The sequence below is a fragment of the Mytilus californianus genome, unplaced genomic scaffold (assembly GCF_021869535.1).
Source record: "Mytilus californianus isolate M0D057914Y unplaced genomic scaffold, xbMytCali1.0.p SCAF_3, whole genome shotgun sequence".
Lineage (NCBI taxonomy): Eukaryota > Metazoa > Mollusca > Bivalvia > Mytilida > Mytilidae > Mytilus > Mytilus californianus.
In genome coordinates this window covers 128,707,989-128,729,126 of record NW_026262679.1, presented here as the reverse complement: position 1 = coordinate 128,729,126, position 21,138 = coordinate 128,707,989, and the positions used below count along the sequence as shown (strand labels likewise).

General features: G+C 32.5%; 1 protein-coding gene across 1 annotated transcript in view; it reads right to left on the bottom strand.

Annotated features, from left to right (window-relative positions):
* LOC127736173 (structural maintenance of chromosomes protein 5-like) overlaps positions 1-19,318 on the bottom strand; it is a 33,158-nt gene extending 13,840 nt beyond the window's left edge. The window contains exons 1-16 of the mRNA XM_052246737.1: positions 19,137-19,318; positions 13,493-13,687; positions 12,490-12,589; positions 11,491-11,616; positions 10,607-10,816; positions 9,016-9,177; positions 8,033-8,104; positions 7,426-7,487; positions 6,447-6,522; positions 5,477-5,594; positions 4,682-4,836; positions 3,589-3,797; positions 2,930-3,113; positions 1,919-1,977; positions 1,078-1,144; positions 247-348 (exon numbers count right to left, since the gene is read on the bottom strand). Coding sequence (XP_052102697.1) covers positions 247-348; positions 1,078-1,144; positions 1,919-1,977; positions 2,930-3,113; positions 3,589-3,797; positions 4,682-4,836; positions 5,477-5,594; positions 6,447-6,522; positions 7,426-7,487; positions 8,033-8,104; positions 9,016-9,177; positions 10,607-10,816; positions 11,491-11,616; positions 12,490-12,589; positions 13,493-13,687; positions 19,137-19,261 — 2,022 coding nt within the window. The 5' untranslated portion in view covers positions 19,262-19,318. The remainder of the gene's footprint in view (positions 1-246; positions 349-1,077; positions 1,145-1,918; positions 1,978-2,929; positions 3,114-3,588; positions 3,798-4,681; positions 4,837-5,476; positions 5,595-6,446; positions 6,523-7,425; positions 7,488-8,032; positions 8,105-9,015; positions 9,178-10,606; positions 10,817-11,490; positions 11,617-12,489; positions 12,590-13,492; positions 13,688-19,136) is intronic.
* Between the last annotated feature and the right edge of the window lie 1,820 nt (positions 19,319-21,138).

Sequence of the window (21,138 nt, the reverse complement as noted above, 5' to 3'; positions counted from 1 at the left end):
AAGATCACTATAAAAATGAGTCAATTTATCATATAAGGCATCAATTACGCCATTGAACAAAGAACATGAATAGTCGATCAAACAATCAAACAAAATAATAAACGTACACAACAGTCAAGTAGAAAAATTAGAAGGCATTCAAGTCATCCATTGTTTTTATTAAATCTTATCTTAATAACAACCATTTTCATCAAATGAATGATAATCCAATGGAACAAATTGTATCTTATATGCACACTTAATTACCTTTTCTTCTCTTTTCTGATTTAACTTGGTATCCAGTTCTTTGGACGTTTTCTGTTTACCATTGTACTCCTCTTCCTTTGTTTTTAACTGTGCTTGTAATTGCTGTAACAAATAAACAGTATGAACGTATCTTATACCTAGAAAGTACAAAATAAACAGTATGGACGTATCTTATACCTAGACTGTACAAAATAAACAGTATGGACGTATCTTATACCTAGACGGTACAAAATAAACAGTATGAACGTATCTTATACCTAGACGGTACAAAATAAACAGTACGAACATATCTTATACCTTGACTGTAAAAATATTATATCACTATTCAAAACTACATGGGTCATGACAGCTTAAATAACTCTGCCTCCTGCAGTTTCAATTCTGTGAAAAGGGTCATCTGAACCAAGGCAAGATGAACCCTGCAAAACATACATGTAAATTTAACAATCATTCCACACACCAGTACACCAATACAACCATCAAAATGAGGTCAAGGACAATGGACAGATGCCATTCACAAAATTCAAATTTAAGGTATCTACATGTATATACAATGTATGAAGTATCCAGGTCTTCATCATCTCTAAACATTTTTCAATTTCTGATGAGCTTCAAAAAGAGTACATATAAAGCATTTAAACGTTAAAAGGGTAAATTTTGTTTGGTTTGATAAATTTTTAATGATGAAGTCGGAGGATATAGAAAAAAAATTATGAAACATCCAAAAGGAATGCCCAACTAATACACCCTTGGTATGAATATACATTAAACAATTTGTGAACTTTTACCTGACAGATTAAGTATTCATTGTCTTGAAGTAGAATTACTTACTCTTATCTGTGTTTCTAGAAGAACTTCTCTTGAATTATCACCGGATGCTATCAGCCATGTTGGATCTCTGTAATATAATGCAGTGAAGCATGCATCTTACAAATGTTCTTAAAAGGTTTCTAAATCTAAAGGTTGAATAAAGAAGTAATCTGTCTTTCTTAGAGAATACCAACTAATAGAAACATTGGCAGAAGGACCGGGGAAGCAAAAAATGTATTGCTGTACATTGTGATTGATACTACTAATGTATTATTTATGCTTGAATACTGTAAATTCAGAAATTATTGGGAGGTTTTTAATAATGCGAAAAAATGCGACTTGTTGAGTATCGCAATAATAAGAACTTGGATTCTGAAATCTGATACATATATCTTTATGCAGATGTTTCTGAAATTGCAATAATTAATCTCCCATTTTTGTTCATTCCTCAAAAATCGCAAAAATAAATGCACCCAATAATTTCTGAATTTACAGTATATCTTATTTTGTTTGATTTTTGTTCATAAATGAATTTTTCTAATTTTTTTCTGGAGTAAGTTTCTATATTTGCCATAAATTGTATTTCCATGAAAAATATAAACAAATTCATTAGCAAACTAAAATTTAATAAATTTGACTGTATAAATTGAAATTCACTGGTGTATTTTGCCCTTAACTATGCTTATAATTTCTGGAACTCATTAGACTATTCTAAAAGCAATCCATGAATGAATGAATGCAGAGGATAGTGTAGTGTGGCTGCCAAGAGAAAATGTAATAAAAAAAAAAATGAAAATTTATTCAAAAACTGTTTGCAAAACAGCAAATATTAAGCTACTCAAAAATGAATATAATACTATACCTAATCTTTGAACTTCTAGAAGATATGCTTCCATCATATCTTGACCTTTTAACTTGGTACTGAAAAAAACCCAACATTATGATATTAGTTTTGTAAATGATTTGTTAGGCTTAGTAGTTCTGGCAATTGATTTAGATATAAGACTTTTGTACATTACCATTTTTTTAAAACAATAAACAAATGAAAACATTGTGACTTCGACGAGATTTTATCCTTTGAAAACATATATATATAAACTATATATTGTGAGCAAAGCTAAAAATAAAATGATACCCCTGCCCCACATAAAGTAATAGAAAATAAATGGGGAATGTGTCCATGGGACAAAGATGATGCCCCCGCTTCCATATCATAGAGAACAGAAACTGTAAAGGGGCATAACTCTAGAATGGTTAAAGTGACAATTTAAACTTGATCTGTGTTTTGTGGTAATAAGCATTGTGTACAAGTTTCATAACATTTGGTTGAGGCAAACTAAAGTTAGAGAACAGAAACCAACTTTGGGACATACGTTCGTATGTACAGACGGTCAAGGGTAAAACTTAATGCCCCCTCCGCTACGGCTGGGGCATAAAAATTTGCTGAGGGAAACCTTTAATAATAGAGAAAAAAAACAAAATTGTAATATACTGCTGTAACCATCATTCTTACCTTATAACTACTAGTAGCCACAATCCTATCTATTTCCTCATTTTTATCATCACTACACTTTAAAATTTTTTACTTAATTTGAGCAGCATTACAGGTGTATCTAGTGAAGCAGATACTGCTTAGTCTTTGACAGCAATCACCCAAGTTTTTAGTGCAGTGTTTTATTGACTGTTGTCTGAGGTGTTTTTTACTTTTGGTCATGGTCTTGTCCCTCTTCCGCTGACCTCTGTATTTTTATTGCCTCTTGACATTTTTATTTTTAATCACCAATAATAAACCGAGGAAAGTATCATGGCCCTTACATACATGAGTTTTTACTGCTATTACATAAGAGATGTACAAAAATTCTATTGTCTTTACCTGACTATCACTGGTATAAAACATGGTTAACTCTGGACATTGAGCCACAATATCCTCTACACGTTCTTTACTTCTACGATCTCCTACAGGAATAGCATGGACTCTGTACTGAGCACAGAGGTATCTCATTATACCTTCAGGACAAGATATATAATCCTTCAGGTAACTCTGGAATCCATAACGTCTGAAAGGTATATAATGATCTATATTTATTATTACTAAACCATATAATTGAATTCTTTTCTGTTTCGCTGTAATAATACTAATATATTAGTTTCACAAGATATTTGATTTTTAACTAATGGTCCATTACTAGACATATTCATTTAGTTTTATAAAATTGTGCTGTGTCCATAGTACACGGATGCCCCACTCGCACTAGTATTTTCTATGTTCAGTGGACCGTGAAATTGGGGTCAAAACTCTAATTTGGCATAAAAAATTAGAAAGATCATATCATAGGGAACATGTGTACTAAGTATCAAGTTGATTGGACTTCAACTTCAGCAAAAACTACCTTGACCAAAAACTTTAACCTGAAGTGGGACAGATGGACGGATCGAAGGATGCACAGACCGAAAAACATAATGCCCCTAGGTGGGGCATACAAAAAATTTCTGAAGATTTTTGTACATTAAAAACCATACAATAATTTTTACCTATAATTTTCAATTCCTTTGGCAGGATGATATTCACTAGTGGGTTTCTGTGGAACTTTCAAAGCATTAACCTTAAGTCCTTGCTCATCTCTCATTGTGTTCATGAAAAGATTATAATCATTGGAATTTTCAAACACAAAAGCCTTGAGATCATCTGCACGAATGTGCATCTCTATAAATTTAGCCATTGAAGCATCTTTTGGATTAATCTGCAACAATAAATCAAAACATTTGGTTAATATATAAATAATCTTCTGTTCTTTCATTACTTTATCATAAATTTAAGTTAAGAAAGTAAATAATAACATGTTTTCAAGTAAGTTGAAACTTAAATTTGACAAATTTCTGTATTTGTATTTTAAGCTATTTTTCAAAATTACTTGCATCTTCCTGAGGGAAAATAACTGTTCTCCGATCTGCTGCAAAATGGAAAAGAAAGGTGGGATATAAAAAAAAAAACACCCAAGAGGCATGTATCTATTATCTTCAATTCTTATATAGATGTCCAGGTTTTTTGTGTCCTTGAATTGCTGTCTCACTGAACATGACATATAACCTTCATCTTTTATTTGTATCAATAATTGCAGACAATTCATTTAAGGGTTAAGTCTTGAGTATTTTTTTTCTTATATGTGAAAACTTTTACAAACGCAGATAAATTTTAACATATCTCGCTTATCGGTATTAATAAATATGTCAGAATGACATGAAATACCCTCATAGGCAGAAAAAAAGTATGGACAAGGCAATAATAGCTCAATAGGGTAACTAGAATGGAATACACTTTCCACCTCTTTAAGGTATTATGCAATAACTTACCAAAAACTCAGGTTAAAATCAGCAGGCCCAACAAAAAATTGAGGACAAGAATGATTTTCGTCCCAATTTTTTTGCCAACTGCTGTTACTATGTCAGCATTACATCAAGCAGATGGAAACACTATCTAAAACCATAATTCATTGTTATACAAATATATACCAAAGGCAATGAGCAATGATCATGGTGATCTTTTATTGACAGAGGGCGGTACAAGGTTAAAACATTGCTTGGAGAACCTTACATTATTATAACCATAGTTTTATGGTGAACTTACGGTCATCATCATGGGCAAGTGAACCTCTCCTTCAAATCTGTTTCTGTTTTCTTTACACCACATAACAGCATCATAAGTATGCTTATGTTTTTGTCGAAGTATTTCTAATTTTTTATTTTCTACATTCTGGATTTCTCTTAATTGTTGTTGGTTTGCTGAAATAACATCAGTTTGTTTTAATTTGAGAATGCCTTAGACATTATTTTGTTCTATCAGGGTGCCTAAGATCCTAGTTCTAATCGGCTACAGCCTAATAAATGTACAAATAGAATAAATGCTTATTTCAAGACCCAGAAAAACAAAAACCTAACATAGTGCAAGAAAATTTGTGAAGGGAACAAAGTTGCTTATTCATGACCTTCAACACCTAGAACAGCTCTGCCATTCATTTTGTGCAATACAAATATCTTATTAGTATATTCATTACTAATCACACTTATCTCCTTTTAGAAAAAAAAAAACTCAAAAGATGTACCCTATTTGTCAACCCATTTTGTCCCATCCAAGATTTTTACTAGATAGCGCAAGGATTTTCAATTGTGACATCAATAAGGTGCAGCCCATTTTATATCTGAATTAGAAAATGGCTTTGCTTCCAAAGCGAAAGAAGAACATCATATAAGAATGTCAATTTTCTAATACTTACTTAAAATTGATTCTTAACATAACATATCTTTTTTTATGTCATTTTTCTGCACTATACATACAATTAATATCATTCCTAAGTGATACTATTCTGCCCTTAACTTACAATTAATGCCGTTCCTAAGTGAAACTATTCTGTTCTTAACTTACAATTAATGTCGTTCCTAAGTGATACTATATCTCTTCGTATTAAGTCTCCATCCTGAGACATCTGTTCCATTTCATGACAAATTCTTCTCATTTCCTGAGATACCCTCTCAATTTGTGGCTACAAAATAAGATTAAATGTCATTTAACTCTGAACTGGAACTTTTATATAACTGATGCATATACTACTTGACAATGCACCTACTTTTAATTAATAAAACTATTTTCAATTATGCAAGAAATATTCAAAAATAGAACTGAATGAATAATTTCATGTTTTTTCAGAATACATTTTCTGTTTCATGCTGTAAAAAGAAGACTAAATCTGTATTTACTTGTTTACCAAATAATCAAATTCAATTTGATAGTAAAATTCGTTGATAAATTCTTCTTTTTTATATTCATACACATACATTTTTTTATTTACAGATTATACCTCTTATATACTTCTTATTATAATAATGATGAAACTGATCTTTTCTTAAAGATGATGACAGATTGGTGTGTAATATCCAATGGCTACTATTACATGAATACCAGGACAAGAACATGTTAATGAGATATGAATATGAACTCTGCTTTGTACTAGACTGACATTCTGAGTGGGGTTATTAATGTGCTAGTTCAAAAGTAAAAGTTTGCAGGAAGATATCACACCCTTCCTGATAAATAATTCCAACTCTCAATTGACCCCTTTTTGCACTTACTCTGAAACAGAAAAAAGCCAAAAAAAAGAAGCATCAAAACCAATTTTGAAGTCTTTGGTTTGATGAGGCCAAGGAATGAACCCACACACTCCTGCACTTGAGTTGAGCACACTACCACGAGACCACCGAGTTGGTTCTTCTATTAAAGAACTCAATGATTAGCAATAAAGAAATTGTTGATGGTTGTGCTGGTATTATGTTTGATTCATGTATTTAATGGACTTTCATTTCAAAACAAATTTTGTGATAATGTAAATAACATAAACCTGTATGTCTTCAGTCTGGACTGTTGATTCTAATTCACTTTTAAGTAGATCAATCTGTTTCTTCAGGTCTTGCACTCTGAAATTTATCAAAAGTAAACAAATAGTTATGTGCCTGTATCAAGTCGGGAACTTTGTCAGTGGTCATGTGACAGTTAATTTCAAAGTGATGACTAACATTAAAAACCCCTGTTTCAATAGCTCACTTGAAAGAAGTAACCCTACACAAAGTAATATTGATAGGAAATATAAACGTTCAAATATTCTAATGCAATCAGACATGAAACACCAATTTTGATTGGATGACATATGCCATTTATTCCACCGTTGTAAGTTGGGAGTCAACATTTACAGGATATTTGAAATGTTTAAATTTTGATTATATTAAAAGTAATGCATTAGAATAGAAATAACAGTACCATTTTGAAGAGTTGCCGCAGTCAATTTTGGATTTGATGGTAACAAATATCCCTTTTACAGGGTCCGCTCTGTGTTGCCAGCATAATTGCATTTGCGACTGTCAAATCCCCAATTAACTGTGGCAACTCTTCAAATACAGTACTTTTATTCCTTAATTGTATGACCTGGGAGATATATAATCCTATTGCAGAGGATGCAGGAATCTTATTATATACACATGTACTAAAGTTTGCGAAATTAGAAAATTAAAGTGATAACTTTTGTAGAAAAGTTGTTTTCATCACTGACCATCACTGTTAGTATTCTTTTTTAAATGAAGATACGAAAATCTGAGGTATCCTTTATTTCAAGTTAAATGGGAAGGTTGAACTGATTTAGTAGACTGTCAAAACTTGATACTTATGACCTTAATCCATTGTTTGATGAATAAATAATAACTATTAACAAAATATGCAAAAAAAAAATAACATTTTAACAATTTTAGAAGTAATTTATCAATTGTAAGTTATATCTGTTGATTTTTTTAAAACTCCAAATGAAATAAAACAACACAATTTCTGACCTTTTCTTTCTACTCAGCTCCTCATTTCTCTTGAACTTTAAGTCATTTTGTACTTCTTGCGTCTAAAATGAAAGATCAAATTAATTTCTGTAATATAATAGGGAAACACTTAGGAAGCACAGGATGCATATTTTAACAAATAATTCTCTTAAGGACAAAATTTATTGAAATAGCAAACCCAATACTTGTTCAGAACAGCTAAAATAACAAAAAGTGGTTAGTAAAGAGGCATATGATACTTTATTACCAAATGAATTTCACTGTTGTTTTTTTCACTCCAAATTTTACAGCACAAGTATGCAATCCTAAAAATCATGAAATGCCATTACAGCAAAAAGTTACAATTTGATAACAGAAATGAAACATAATATTCAAATTTACAACAATGGAGGAAATTATTCCTAGATAGGATTCCAACTTTAAATCTATTCCATTAAAATGTATGTGGAGGGTAGGAAGGGACTTTCAAAATATCCCTACAACCAAGAACCATTATTTAGATAATTTTGCATAACGGTAATAGACGCATACTGAAAAAAGACCCATATTCAATAATTAAACTTCCCTTCCTACCCTCCCACATACATTTTAACGGAATAGCCCTTACCTTGTCTGTAAAAGCTTCTATTTCTTTGCTGCTTGCTTGAGCCTTTCTAGCGTAGTCCCTTAAACTGTCAGTCTGGAAAAGTAAAACAATGGAGAACAATCTATATATATAAATAGGAATCTAGTATCAAATAACAATTTAAATTTCAAATCATCAAATACAGAATTATATAATTGAAAAAAAAAGTTTAAAAATATAACAAGCCAGTTCCGTGTGTCCCCCTCATTTCAAATATGCATCACATATTGTTATGCCTTCATTAGAAGTTAACTGATGCATATGAGACATTAAAAATTCGTAATGAAGGTTTCCTTGCTCATCATAAGCTATCAGAAAAAGCCTTTCTAACTTTAATAGCAAACACATTGTTTTGCTATAAATTAAAGCCGTTAGTTTTCTCAATTGAATTGTTTCATATTTTTCATGTTGGGGCCTTTTATAGCCGACTATACAGTATTGGTTTTTCTCATTGTTGAAGGACTAACGGTTGCCTATAATTGCTTACATTCACTTTATTTGAACTTTGGTGGATATTTGTCTCATTGGCAGTCAAACCTCATCTCTTTATTTTTATACAACAGAACATCAATGTTTGTTTACATGTATATTGAAACCGTTAGTCATGGCAGTGAATTGAGGTTTCTACCTTAATCAGGGTTACATGTATACTGAAACCGTTAGTGTATGGAGGTTTCTACCTTAGTCAGGGTTCTGTTTTGAAATATGTCTTTGTTTATGCCTTGTATTACTTAGAAATGTTTCTGGTTCGTTTCTGGTTCATGAAGTGTCCTGCTTAGAATGTTTCTGGTTCATGAAGTGTCCTGCTTAGAATGTTTCTGGTTCATGAAGTGTCCTGCTTAGAATGTTTCTGGTCAATGCATTATTTGGTTTAGATATGTTTCTGATTTATGCAGAGCTTTGTTTAAAAAAAACGGTTTCTGGTTTATGCATAACTCTGTTAAGAAAGGTATCCCTGAATTTACTTTTGTCTTCATTTCTTTTTCAATGTCTTCCTTTCTTTTTTTCATGGCATCTAATTTCTTCTGTAATGGAGCAAACATTTGTTTGGCTTGTTTATATTCCTCAGCTTTCTGATCTCTTTCTGTTTTATACTTCTCATAAAGTTTCCTCTTTTCGTCATACTCCTGCAACAAATGAAATATCAGTATGGAATTCTTTATTACTTTACTATTCAGCATCAAACAATACTTTTTCTGGAAACATATTGTTTATTTTCCAATACACATAAAAAAAATTCAAGTCATAAATCAATGAACAATTTTGATTTGAGTGTCGCAATGGCATCTACATAAACATTTGCTTTATGTTGCAAATGTTTCAATTTCCTTATGTAATAACATTTTTTTAAGTTTAATGCATAACCTCTAGCTACAACACAAAGATATATCTTAAACCCTTAATGTTAACCTCTCTAGCTACAACACAAAGATCTGTCTTAAACCTTTAATGTTAACCTCTCTTGCTACAACACAAAGATCTATCTTAAACCCTTAATGTTATCCACTCTTGCTACAACACAAAGATCTATCTTAAAACCTTAATGTCAACCTCAATTTTTCTCCTCACAAGAAATGAAATCATTTTACAACATGGTGGACTTTTCTAGTTCTGAAATTGATTTTAACACTCAATAACTTTACTATTTTCTGTTCTTCTTTGTTTCTTCTTGTCTTGTAGTCAACAAAATTACTTTTAATAATAACTAAATTTTAAACATAATCAAATTTGCTGGAGCATTAAGAAATAAGTGAAGTATAGTAGTGAAATGTCATCCATATACCAATGGATTTCTGAAGACAGACCTACATACAAAAAATTTCAACAAAGAAACAAACATTAAATATAGGTTACTGAGACTAATATGTTCTGAGATGTTTCTAGTATAAAATGTAGGTAACAACAACTAAACTGTTACTGATATTTAATGTACTGTAAGGGGCCTCGGTGGCTGAGTGGTCTAAATACCGAACTACTGTATCACTAGCCTGTCAACACTGAGGTTGTGAGTTCGAATCCCGCATGGGGCAGGTGCACTCGACACCAATCTGAATTGACTAGGATTGTCAGTTTTCCTATCGAAGGTCGTGGTTCTCTCCGGGCACTCCAGCTTCCTCCACCAATGAAAACTGACCGCCACAAAATAGCACAATAATGTTGAAAGTGCCCTAAACACCAATCAACCAACCAATCAATCAATTAATGTACTGTATAATAGAAATAATTCAAATATTCAAATATTACTGTATCATAATTAGTTCCAAAGAAATAAACCTAGGTTAATATTGACCAACATCAACCATTCAGGAAATACAGATGGCTGAATAGGTCAACTATTACTGATATACAATCAGTCATTTATAAGATATAGTTTTTAAAATACACTTAACCAAAACCAGACAACCACATCATCTCGACAGACAAGGACAGACCTTTATATTATATCCATCATCCCCACTAAAGAGGAGGATAAACAAATAGATTTTTTAATGAATTAATCCTGCCATCATATTTGATTAAAAAAAGATATGTTAATTTCAATGAATTAACACTTACCACCCATGGTCTTTTCATTTGCAATATTTGTATCTTTGATAAATGTCTTTCTCGCTCCTCAAAATTTTTAACATCTTGTTCAAGCCTGGCATTCTTTTGTTTCTCCTGATCTAATCTCTCTTGTATATTCTCAAATCCTAGTTCTAATGACCGAGCTTGTTCCCGAGCTCGCTTCAATTTCTGGTGGTTATCATATAGTTCACTATTTATCTGGAAAAATAATTAAACTGGAAATTTGGTAAAAAATGTGTGCATGATAAAAATCACTATGCCTACTTTTTGACTGCACTTTATCATTTATTAACACCTTGTAACACCTTAATAACAGGTATTGCAATAGTTTTAAGTTACAGGGGTAAAAGCAGAGGACATGCAAACTTATGACCTTAAAGAAGGTTTTTAAATGTTAATAAAGGTCTTTAAGCCTTTTTTTGTTATTTTTTTTGGAAAAAATACATGTTGGGATGAAGTTTTAAACAGAGATGCGAATTTAGTAGGACTTTCTTTATTCGTGTTTCATTGACAATTTCATTTACTGTTCAAACTATCTTAATTGTAAATACCCAAATTATCAATTGCAGTTCATTTCCTTTATTAGCCTTATCACATTTTGTGGTCAATGTAGAATGTGTTCTAATAATGAGCTTCCCTTCCACATAACAGACTATCTATTCTGTGGTCCTATATTTATCATGAAATTAAATGAAGATCTTGCCAAACATGTAATAAATTGTAATTAAAATCAAGCCAAAAACAGCAATAGTTGATCAAGGCTCAAATATGTTAAAATTAAACAAGTGTACTGTACTTCGGTTAATATATTGGTGTTTTAATCTTAAAATAAGATTTATCGTTAGGATAATCAACTTTTTATTCATACATACTGATTTTTCTGTGTTTTCTAACAATTCTTCTGAAGTCATTTTAGCGAAATCAGCAACTTTTTCTTGAGGTAAGAACTGACACAGATTATTTACTTGAATGTTCTTCTGAGCTACCAATTCATCTACCTGAAATACACACATTGTACATATATTATTGTTTTCACTTTCTCTAATTTCCCTCAAGATAAAACTGTATTGTAGAAAAATTAGGAATGTAATGTAATTAAAGAACATTGATTACATTCAAATACTAGTGTTATTACAAATACTAGTGTTATTACAAATACAAGTATTATTACAACTACTAGTGTTATTACAAATACTAGTGTTATTACAAATACTACAGTATATATATAAGAACTGAATTAACACTGGATACAAGCAGAAGAGTTAGTAGTGAGTTATCTACCCTGTTAATGGGCTTTGATGGCATAGTGGTCTAATTAGTTCATCTCCAGCAATCACTAGCCTGTCAACACTGAGGTTATGAGTTTGACCCTGCTCAGGGCAGATTCACAAGTTACAGATAGAAGGAATGATGGAAGGATAAAAAGTACCAAACGATGGCCTTCTTTCAAATTCCCAGGTGAGCTAAATAAATCAGAATAGAACATTGTTGTACAAATATGGTCTATTATATAGGGAAAAACCCCCAGAAATAATTGCGTAAATACTCTTCTAGGTGATAACAATACATCATCAGCAAGGGCAAAAGATAGTAAAATCTGATAACTAAAATTTTTAGTTTTTATCTGTAAGGCTCTCAAAAAGTCTTAGCCACTTGTGACAAAGACAGTCTTCTCCATCAATGATTCAGACAAAGTATGAAGTTTTTTATTTGCATGTTCCCAATTTTCATTTATTTTGAATTCTATTGCACAAAATTTGAAAATGGAACCATGAATAAATATTTTTTCAAGGTTCGTGTATTATGCAATATTTCCTTCCTACATGTAATTTCAAAAATTTAAAAATACTAAGCCTCTGTTTCATACTTACAGCTCTATGTGTTGCAGGCCTTCCATTGATGGTCCATTCAGATTTGTTGTTCTTGTGGATTTCTCTGTGTATAATATAATTTTCACCATCTTCATTGAACCTTAAAATAATATGAGTGTTGCTATTTTATAATAAACTCCATTCAGAGATTCAAAATATATTTTTTTACATAACTTTTTAATCTTTACACCTTTTTCATCAGAGTGATATTGTCCCCAATCGATGCACATATAATGTATAAGATCTGTCCAAAATTTGTTGGGTTCTCTTAATCTTTTTCATACATAATATAAGAAATATAGACATGAGAGCATTAATAATGTTTTTTCCCATATACATTTGTAATTTCTTTTTCCAAGGGGCATAACTCATGTCAATATATATGTAGTAAGCACTCTTCTAAGACCTGGCTTTAATAAACCTTTAAGACTTAAATTTCATAAAAATCAGACACTATACATACACTATTTTCAAGGGGCACAACTCCATTACAAAAAGTTGATTGGCATTAATTTTTGAAACCAGTCTAATACATTGCTAACATAAACACTGATAGGAATTTTATAAATATGAATATATAAATATCATAACGTGCAACACAATCCAACAAGAAATGTAAATTTGAGGGTGCTTACAATTCAATTTTCCACATAATTTAGAATTTCCAAGGGGCATAACTCCTTTAAAAATAGTTGTTTGTCACTGATGTAAGAACTTGTCCATGACATTGCTGATATAAACCTTTGATATGAGTTTTATAAAAAAAATCTAATGAAATGAGACTGTACATGTGAAAGCCCTTACTAGACATAACGACAGACACCCAGTATTTAATGTCCCTCACGACGTGTTGAACATGGGACAATAAAGGAGGTTGGACAGCCTTTCAAGTTGAAATTTAGGAAAGTTTACACAATTTCAACAATGACTCTAATGTGATAACGTCCTTCTTTATTACTTCTAAATATGGTTACCACTGAAGTCCAGGATAATACCAACTTACAATTCTAGCTCTATTTTTCCTTTGGTACATCCATATTTGATAAAATCAGCCACCTGCTGTGCTCTACCCAATATACTTAATTTTCCCCCTAGTCCTATACAGATTGCACAAACTATTGTTGATTTTCCAGTTCCATTTGGTCCAATTATTACATTCAAGTATGGTCCAACTTGGAATTCAACAGAATCATATGTCCTACAATAAATATAATAATATAAGCAATTACAAATATAAGAAAACATGTTTTCATATGAATAGAGGGAGACAAAATAATGTTACCCTCAAGCCTTCAAGAAAATATTTTACTGAAACTTGTTGAACTACATGTATGTTCATGCGATGAAGCTAACGGCTAAGGCCTTCAGAATAACAAATAGACCCTTCACGGTTATTGCAGCCATATTGAAAAGGGGGCAGATTTTCATAATGGAGGTGAAAATGCTTTGAAAAATATGAGTAAACATTGAAACAGAACAGTTGCTTGGAAACATGCAAAGGTTTTCCCGTACTTTCTTACTATTTCCCTCTTCATCCAAAAAATCTGCCCCTTATTCAGTCTGGCTGTAATAACCATGAAGTGGCCTATTGGGCCAAACACTTTATTTAATTGTAGTCTTTCAATTGCAGTATGAATCTTGATTTTGAAAATAGAATACGGACAAGGGTAAAACTTAATGCCCCCTACGCTATGGCGGGGGGCATAAAAATCATATCTGTATACCTGAAAGTTAGGTTAAGGTACATAGATATATTATTTTTTCAGAGACAAGTTCCTGTGTGGATGATGAATAAATGACAGGGAATTCAACTTCAACGTAATAATTATTATATTGTAGTGATATAATCATGGGACAATCATTTGTTATCAGTTTAATCTGTTTTGTTGTTGTATATTATATTGATATTTGTATAACAGTTATATATATAGCAGATCATCTTAATAACTCTACCGGCAAATTTTCATCCATTTATACCATCATTCTATTCTACTATTCTAATGATAGTGCAATGCAAGTGCATGGTGGACACTATTCTGTAATAATTCGTTTTTCTAATAGGTTTGATTTGAGTAGGCATTCATATTTCTCCCGCTGTTGTTGCAAAACGTCCTCAAGATATTCTTCAGCATGCGTAACACAAATTTTCAGTATTTATGATTTGTTACTGATATGTATATATATACATGTATTTCTCATGACAAAACATTTTCATATCATTTATCTATGTTCTTAAAAAAATATTTTCATGAATATTTATTGATGAAATTAATATATAACAAGCGATAAGAGATATTCATTCGCAAACGCAATTTTTCGGTACGTGTGCATAGATATTAATGATTTTTTTACATATAGTGTTCTCCCCAGAAATTTTTCAAGACGCAAAATTTCAAGGGCGCGTAACTCTATTTTAGAGTGACCTATTGTGACCTGAAGCAATCGGTCATAAATCTTTACATGCAATAATGCACAGTATTAATATACATGATAAAGAATAAGAATATATATATGAAATTAATTCATTTTAATCACAAAAAGCATTTATATCGCAGTCAATTAAATAAGTCAAAATGTATATATAGTTCAAGAAAAATCCTCATGTTCTTCTGGGCCTTCCAATGCTGAACAGCTTCAGAAATATTTATTTCTATACTCTCTGTTCCTTCTAGAGATATAGTAACAAGACAGTTTGTAATTTTGTTGGACAGCCTGTTCCTCAGTCTTTATCCTCTTTAGGGTTGAAAACATCATCTGCCTTTCACTTAACCCATTTCTTCTTTGCAAAGAACATGTTGATTCAGCATTGAAATTGATTATGTTTAAGATGTTTGGTATACAACTTTTTAAAACAAAAAAATTGTAATGAACCAGCTGACCAGTGTCCGTAGTTTGACATTACGCTTCCCTATGTATAATTGTCAAAACGTTTCTTTGGCAGGTAGATATAAACAAAACTTGACAAATTCGTCAAAGTTAAGACCAGTGAAATTCTTTACAAATGATGCAGCGATTCCGCACATATATTTCCCGATTGACGAATTAACCATCGATGTTAAAAAATTATTTTATTTCTATAATAAAATGCTCCGCTGGGCGCAGCTTGATACGACCGCAGAGGTTGAACCCTGAACAGTTGGGGCAAGTATGGACACAAAATTCAAGCTTGATACAGTACTGAATTTGGATTGTGATTAAATATTTGACACACCATAGGTTTCTGACACAGAATGAATGTGGTCTAAGAACTTAAAATTTTTTAATTTACCTATTCAAACCATATCATTATTATTTGCTTTTATATATAAATCAGAAATAACCAATTAAAAATGGAAAATTTTAAAGAAAAAAAAAGGGAAAAAAAAAATCCCTCCCCCAAATTTTTTGAACCCCCTTATGATTCATCACTCACAAACTCAATCCCAGCCTTCCCTTTGTGGTATGGTACCTTGCAGTACAATTTCAGAGAGATCCATACACTTGAACACAAGTTATTGTCTGGAAACTAGAAAAATGCTTGTTTTTATGCCCCTTTTTGGCCCCAAATTCCTAAACATTTAGGGCAATTACCCCCAAACTCAAACCCAGCTTTCCCTTTGTGATATGGAACCTTGTAGTACAATTTCAGAAAGATCCATACACTTACACACAAGTTATTATCATGAAACTAGAAAAATGCTTGTGTTTTGCCCCTTTTTTGGCCCCTTACTCCTAAAATTTTGAGACAATTAACCCCAAAATCAATCCCAGCATTCCCTTTGTGATATGGAACCTTGTGGTACAATGTCAGAGATCCATACACTAACACACAAGTTATGTCTGGAAGTTACAAAAATACTTATTTTTGGCCCCTAATTCCTTAACTCTTGGTACCGTAAGCCCCAAAATCAATCCCAACCTTCCTTTTGTGGTATTGAACTTTATGGTAAAATTTCATAGAGATCCATTCACTTAAACTAAAGTTAGAGTGCGAAAACCAATGTGTCTTCGGACGACGACAACGAAGACGCCAAAGTCATACCAATATACGACCACAAAATTTTTTGGCGGTCATATAAAAACGTGACAGTTGACAGACGAATTTTACTTGCAAGCAACAATTTTTCACTTTCTAATAAAATAAATCACTCCTTGTTATCTTAATAAAAGTTTATTTTACTTTTTTGACGTACAAATACCGTTAAAAGGCTTGTATAGTCCGCGGTTTTATTCTCCAAAATTGACCCTGACAGCAGGGGTGCGGACTATAGAGTACAATAAGCAAGAAATAAGAGAAAAAATTTCAATTTCGCTAAGTGGTTTGTTTACGTTCCGCCATTTTTGTTATTGACATTGTAGAGGGCACTCTTATCATTTTTCAAACCAATAATTTTACCCAATCCATATTAATAAGTTATTTTTATTCAATATCAAATTAATACTGATAAATTTTTAAATTGAATGCTTCATTACAAAATTCTTGTTTCTTTTCAATGCATTGCTAAGTATAAACTGGTATCTACTTGAATGAAATCTTACAAAAAAAGTAAAAAAAGACAACCGTAAACCAGCTTACGATGTGTAAACTACAAAACGTAATCGGTTATTATTTGTTCCGTTTTGGTGTTTCCTATTGACAAATATGTTTTGTATTAGATTAAGACCCTTCAAACATTAATGTGATAGATATATAAAACACTATTTTACATAAGGAGGGAATGTCTTACTTTCAAAATCGTATTATAGTGATATCTATTATGTACGGATTTGGACTCTCACCGGGTTTTTTCATCTTTTACACGTGCTTTTCAAACTTCCGGTTTAAATATACACAAGTTTCTAAATTGTTTTTTGTGTGATTTAGACATATTTTAACCAGCGTGAATTGTTTAAGAACCATTGTCAAGCAGTTTCAGCTTCTGTTTGGTGATGGAAAATAGGTTTTTCCAAGAAAATACCGCAAATGACCACACACCATTTAAAATTATTCATGTTTAAATAGATTCTTCTTCTCGACCAATGAAAAAATTTGTTACTTAAATGGTCAAATGATCGCACACAGACGATGCGTAAATACAATGTATTAGCGATCTATTTCTTCAATTTTTGCACCGAAGTTTTTAATAAAAACTTTTATTTTCTACTTAAAATATCTATCTTCTTGATGATCATTTACGCTATAACCTGATTACATGGTCTGATAAGGCTGGAACAGGTAAATCAGAGACTTTTGCTAGTTATTGCGCAACATTGACAGACCTCTCAGCGGTGATCAGCAACTTCACAATTTTAACCAACATTTATAATTAAAATGTGAAAATTAACACGCTGCGGGGTCAAGTATTAAGGGATAGCAGCCAATTAAGGGGCTGCGGGATCTATGAAAATATTTTGAAGGTGCTGCGGGACCGCAGCATCATATCGGCCTGGGGAGAACACTGATATATATATATATTTCTCATGACAAAACATTTTCATATTATTTATTTATGTTTTTAAAAAATATTCATGAGTATTTATTGAAGAAATGAATTTATAACAAGCGATAAGGAATGTTATTTTGCACTCGATAATCTTCGCGTATTTATACAAAATACATTTGGTTATCAGTCAAAAGCGCAAGGGACGTGTGCAGAAATTTCTGAGGCAACATAACACCGATATGACCTCTAAAGGTCACATCCCATGTAAAAACCTACAGTTGTTAGAGAGGAATTTCTAGCCAGGGTATCTGGGTATGTGTTGTGAGAGTCATAATTGTATGATGACTCTTGAGGTGGGGGATGTGTGACAGTATTGATTCTCTTTAGTAGATACAGCGTGTACTTAGCCAGCTTTAAGCCACTGAGCAAGGGAATTACTTCTTTAGCTCAGTTGGTTTGAGCGCTGACTAAGAATACAGAGGTATGTACGTAGATCCCTCCGTTATTCAAAGCACCCCTTGAGAGCTGCGAGGGTACAGTGGAATCGGTGTACACTCCCAATTGGGGATTAATGGTGATGAATCACGAACGTATTTAAAACAATATTAACAAAGACAATCCCCACCCCTACACAAAGGGAGTGCTAGGACACTGGGCAGTCTGTTATTATGTCGGAGGAAGCCGATGCACTCGGAGAAAACCCACCGGGCTGCTCGGTGGGAACAGACAAACCAACAAGATATCAAAAGATTGACCTACCAGGACTTTCAGCACGTAGCCATCGGTCTTAACCTCTAGACCACAACCCACACACCAATACTCTGCAGGGTTATTGTCAAGGATTTACCGCTATACATTTACTATGTAACTAACAGACTAATGTCACTAACGTGTCGTTACCTATTGTTATCATAACACCTTTTTTACGTAACGTTGCCTTGTACAAATCTACTCATTACATAAATACAATTTGTATGAACACAAGCCTAATCAATTCAAAGTGAAGTACTAGCCACAACCTTCAGGATAGTTATATTTCCAAGGGAAAATTTTATTAAAAGTGAAAATAGTATATTGTTTTATTATTAAGTTCGTGGTTTACAATGTCGGATATCCTACAATGTCCCCGTTTTTTCAATGGGTATTGAGCATTAAATATTCTAATATAAGAGTCGCGATACCCTGTGGCCGATGTAAATGTGAAAAGCCTTGAACAGGTTCGGTGCCTGCTCCTGTGCAACTTACAAAATATTTTCAAGTTTGATTCTAACTATTGCACCTTCCTTAAATGTTACATCTTCATGACTATTATTGTTCGTTAAAGTCAGTTGAGAGTTATTCTGTCTCCGTTGCTTTACAGAATTTTTCATTTCTCATAGTTTTTGACAAAATTTCGCGGCAAATAACATCAACCATAAAACTTCCTGTTTGAGTTTCACCCAAATTTAGTATGCAGTCCCGTACTTCAACTTTATAGAAGTATTGCAACTTTACAATTTTTAAATTTCAAAAAATGCATAGTTATCAGAATAACGCAGAAGAACAAAGAAGTGAGAGATACATCATATAAACTCCACGGACACACACTAGACAATGTTGATGCAAGCAAATACTTAGGCGTAACTATCAGCAACAACCTATCCTGGGATAGACACATTGATAATATTGTAGGCAAAGGAAATAAAACATTGGGATTTATCCGAAGAAATCTGAAAGACTGCACAAAACCAGTAAAAGCAGCAGCATATACAGCCATGGTAAGACCTTCAGTGGAATATGCCTGCACAGTTTGGGATCATGCCATCGAGCCAAAAAAAGATCAAATCATTAGAACAAGTTCAAAAAAGAGCAGCAAGATTTGTTCATAATAACTACTCAGACCGAACACCTGGCTGTGTAACACACATGGTTAAACAATTACAGTGGGAAAGCCTGGAAGAACGTAGGAAAACCAACAGACTATGTATGCTATTTAAAATCCAGCACGGGCTAATCGATATAGATAGACAACAATATCTAATACCCAACGACAGTCGGACCAGAGGTATAGGCCGCTTCTACCAAGAGAGAACAAAAACCGACACCTATGGACAGTCATTCTTCCCAAAGACCATCAGGGATTGGAATCAACTTCCAGCTAAAACAACATCGACTGACTCGATAGAGGGATTCAGAGCTGCTCTGAAAGCAGGATCTGGAAGGAAGTAAACAGCATAGCGTGTACATAATTTTAATTGTAAATTGGCGAACGTTTTAAATGTAAATAACCTTGAGAAGACTTGTTGCCTTGCCCGGCACTGCGCTAAGTTTTCGCGGGACCATACACATTCAAAATGAATTCGGTTCCTTACTTGGAAGAAGAAGAAGAAGAAGAAATGTTCATTGGAGCAGGGACATAGAATCTCTGATTGGAGTTCGTCATTGAAAATGATAAAGAAAACAAATATAAATAGTCCGATTGCTCGTCGGTCTCAACAGGGACTTTCTATAGTATAAAAGTCCCTGGTCTCAAGCGTAAAAAGCTTAAAAAAAATCTCAGAAAATCTTTTGAAAATCAAGAATAGTTATCACTGGTTATGCTGTACAGTATAATAACATGTTTAAGTAGACATATTTCAACTTTAAGAATGTCCTTAATTATTGGTTCGAAATAAAAGAAAATTTTTGGAATATATTTATCATATATAAGTTAATCAAAAGTAGCATGGTCACCGTGCCCTGGAACTATTATGTCAATATATTATGTCCCAACCGTGTCGGACAAAATCAGAAATGTGTTTTCTTATCTTTTATCAAGAATGATATAGAGTATACAGTTTGGGCTGAGACTTCTATAACAGTAGTCTCAGGTTTGGGTCACAAGTTATAGTAGGTTTCAGAAATCAATTAGCCTTGTGCACATAAATATTTTATGTTCGTTTGAACAGAGACATATAATACAATCTAAAAAAAAACGTTGCCGCCAAATATATATAAATAAAAAGATCTGTGTTACATTGTTCAATGACAGGATATAGATAACGTGCATTGGTCTGATAACGCCATGATTTATGTACAAACCAATAAACGAAAAACAAATATGATATATATACAGCAACAAACTTACGGGCTCCAGACTTTGGACATGTACATACATACAACACTAACATAACTTTTACCTGGGACATTGATGTAACAGTATAATATAAGTACAAACTATAATCAAAGTACTGAAGTACTAAACATCGGATGACCGCAAGTTCTTGTG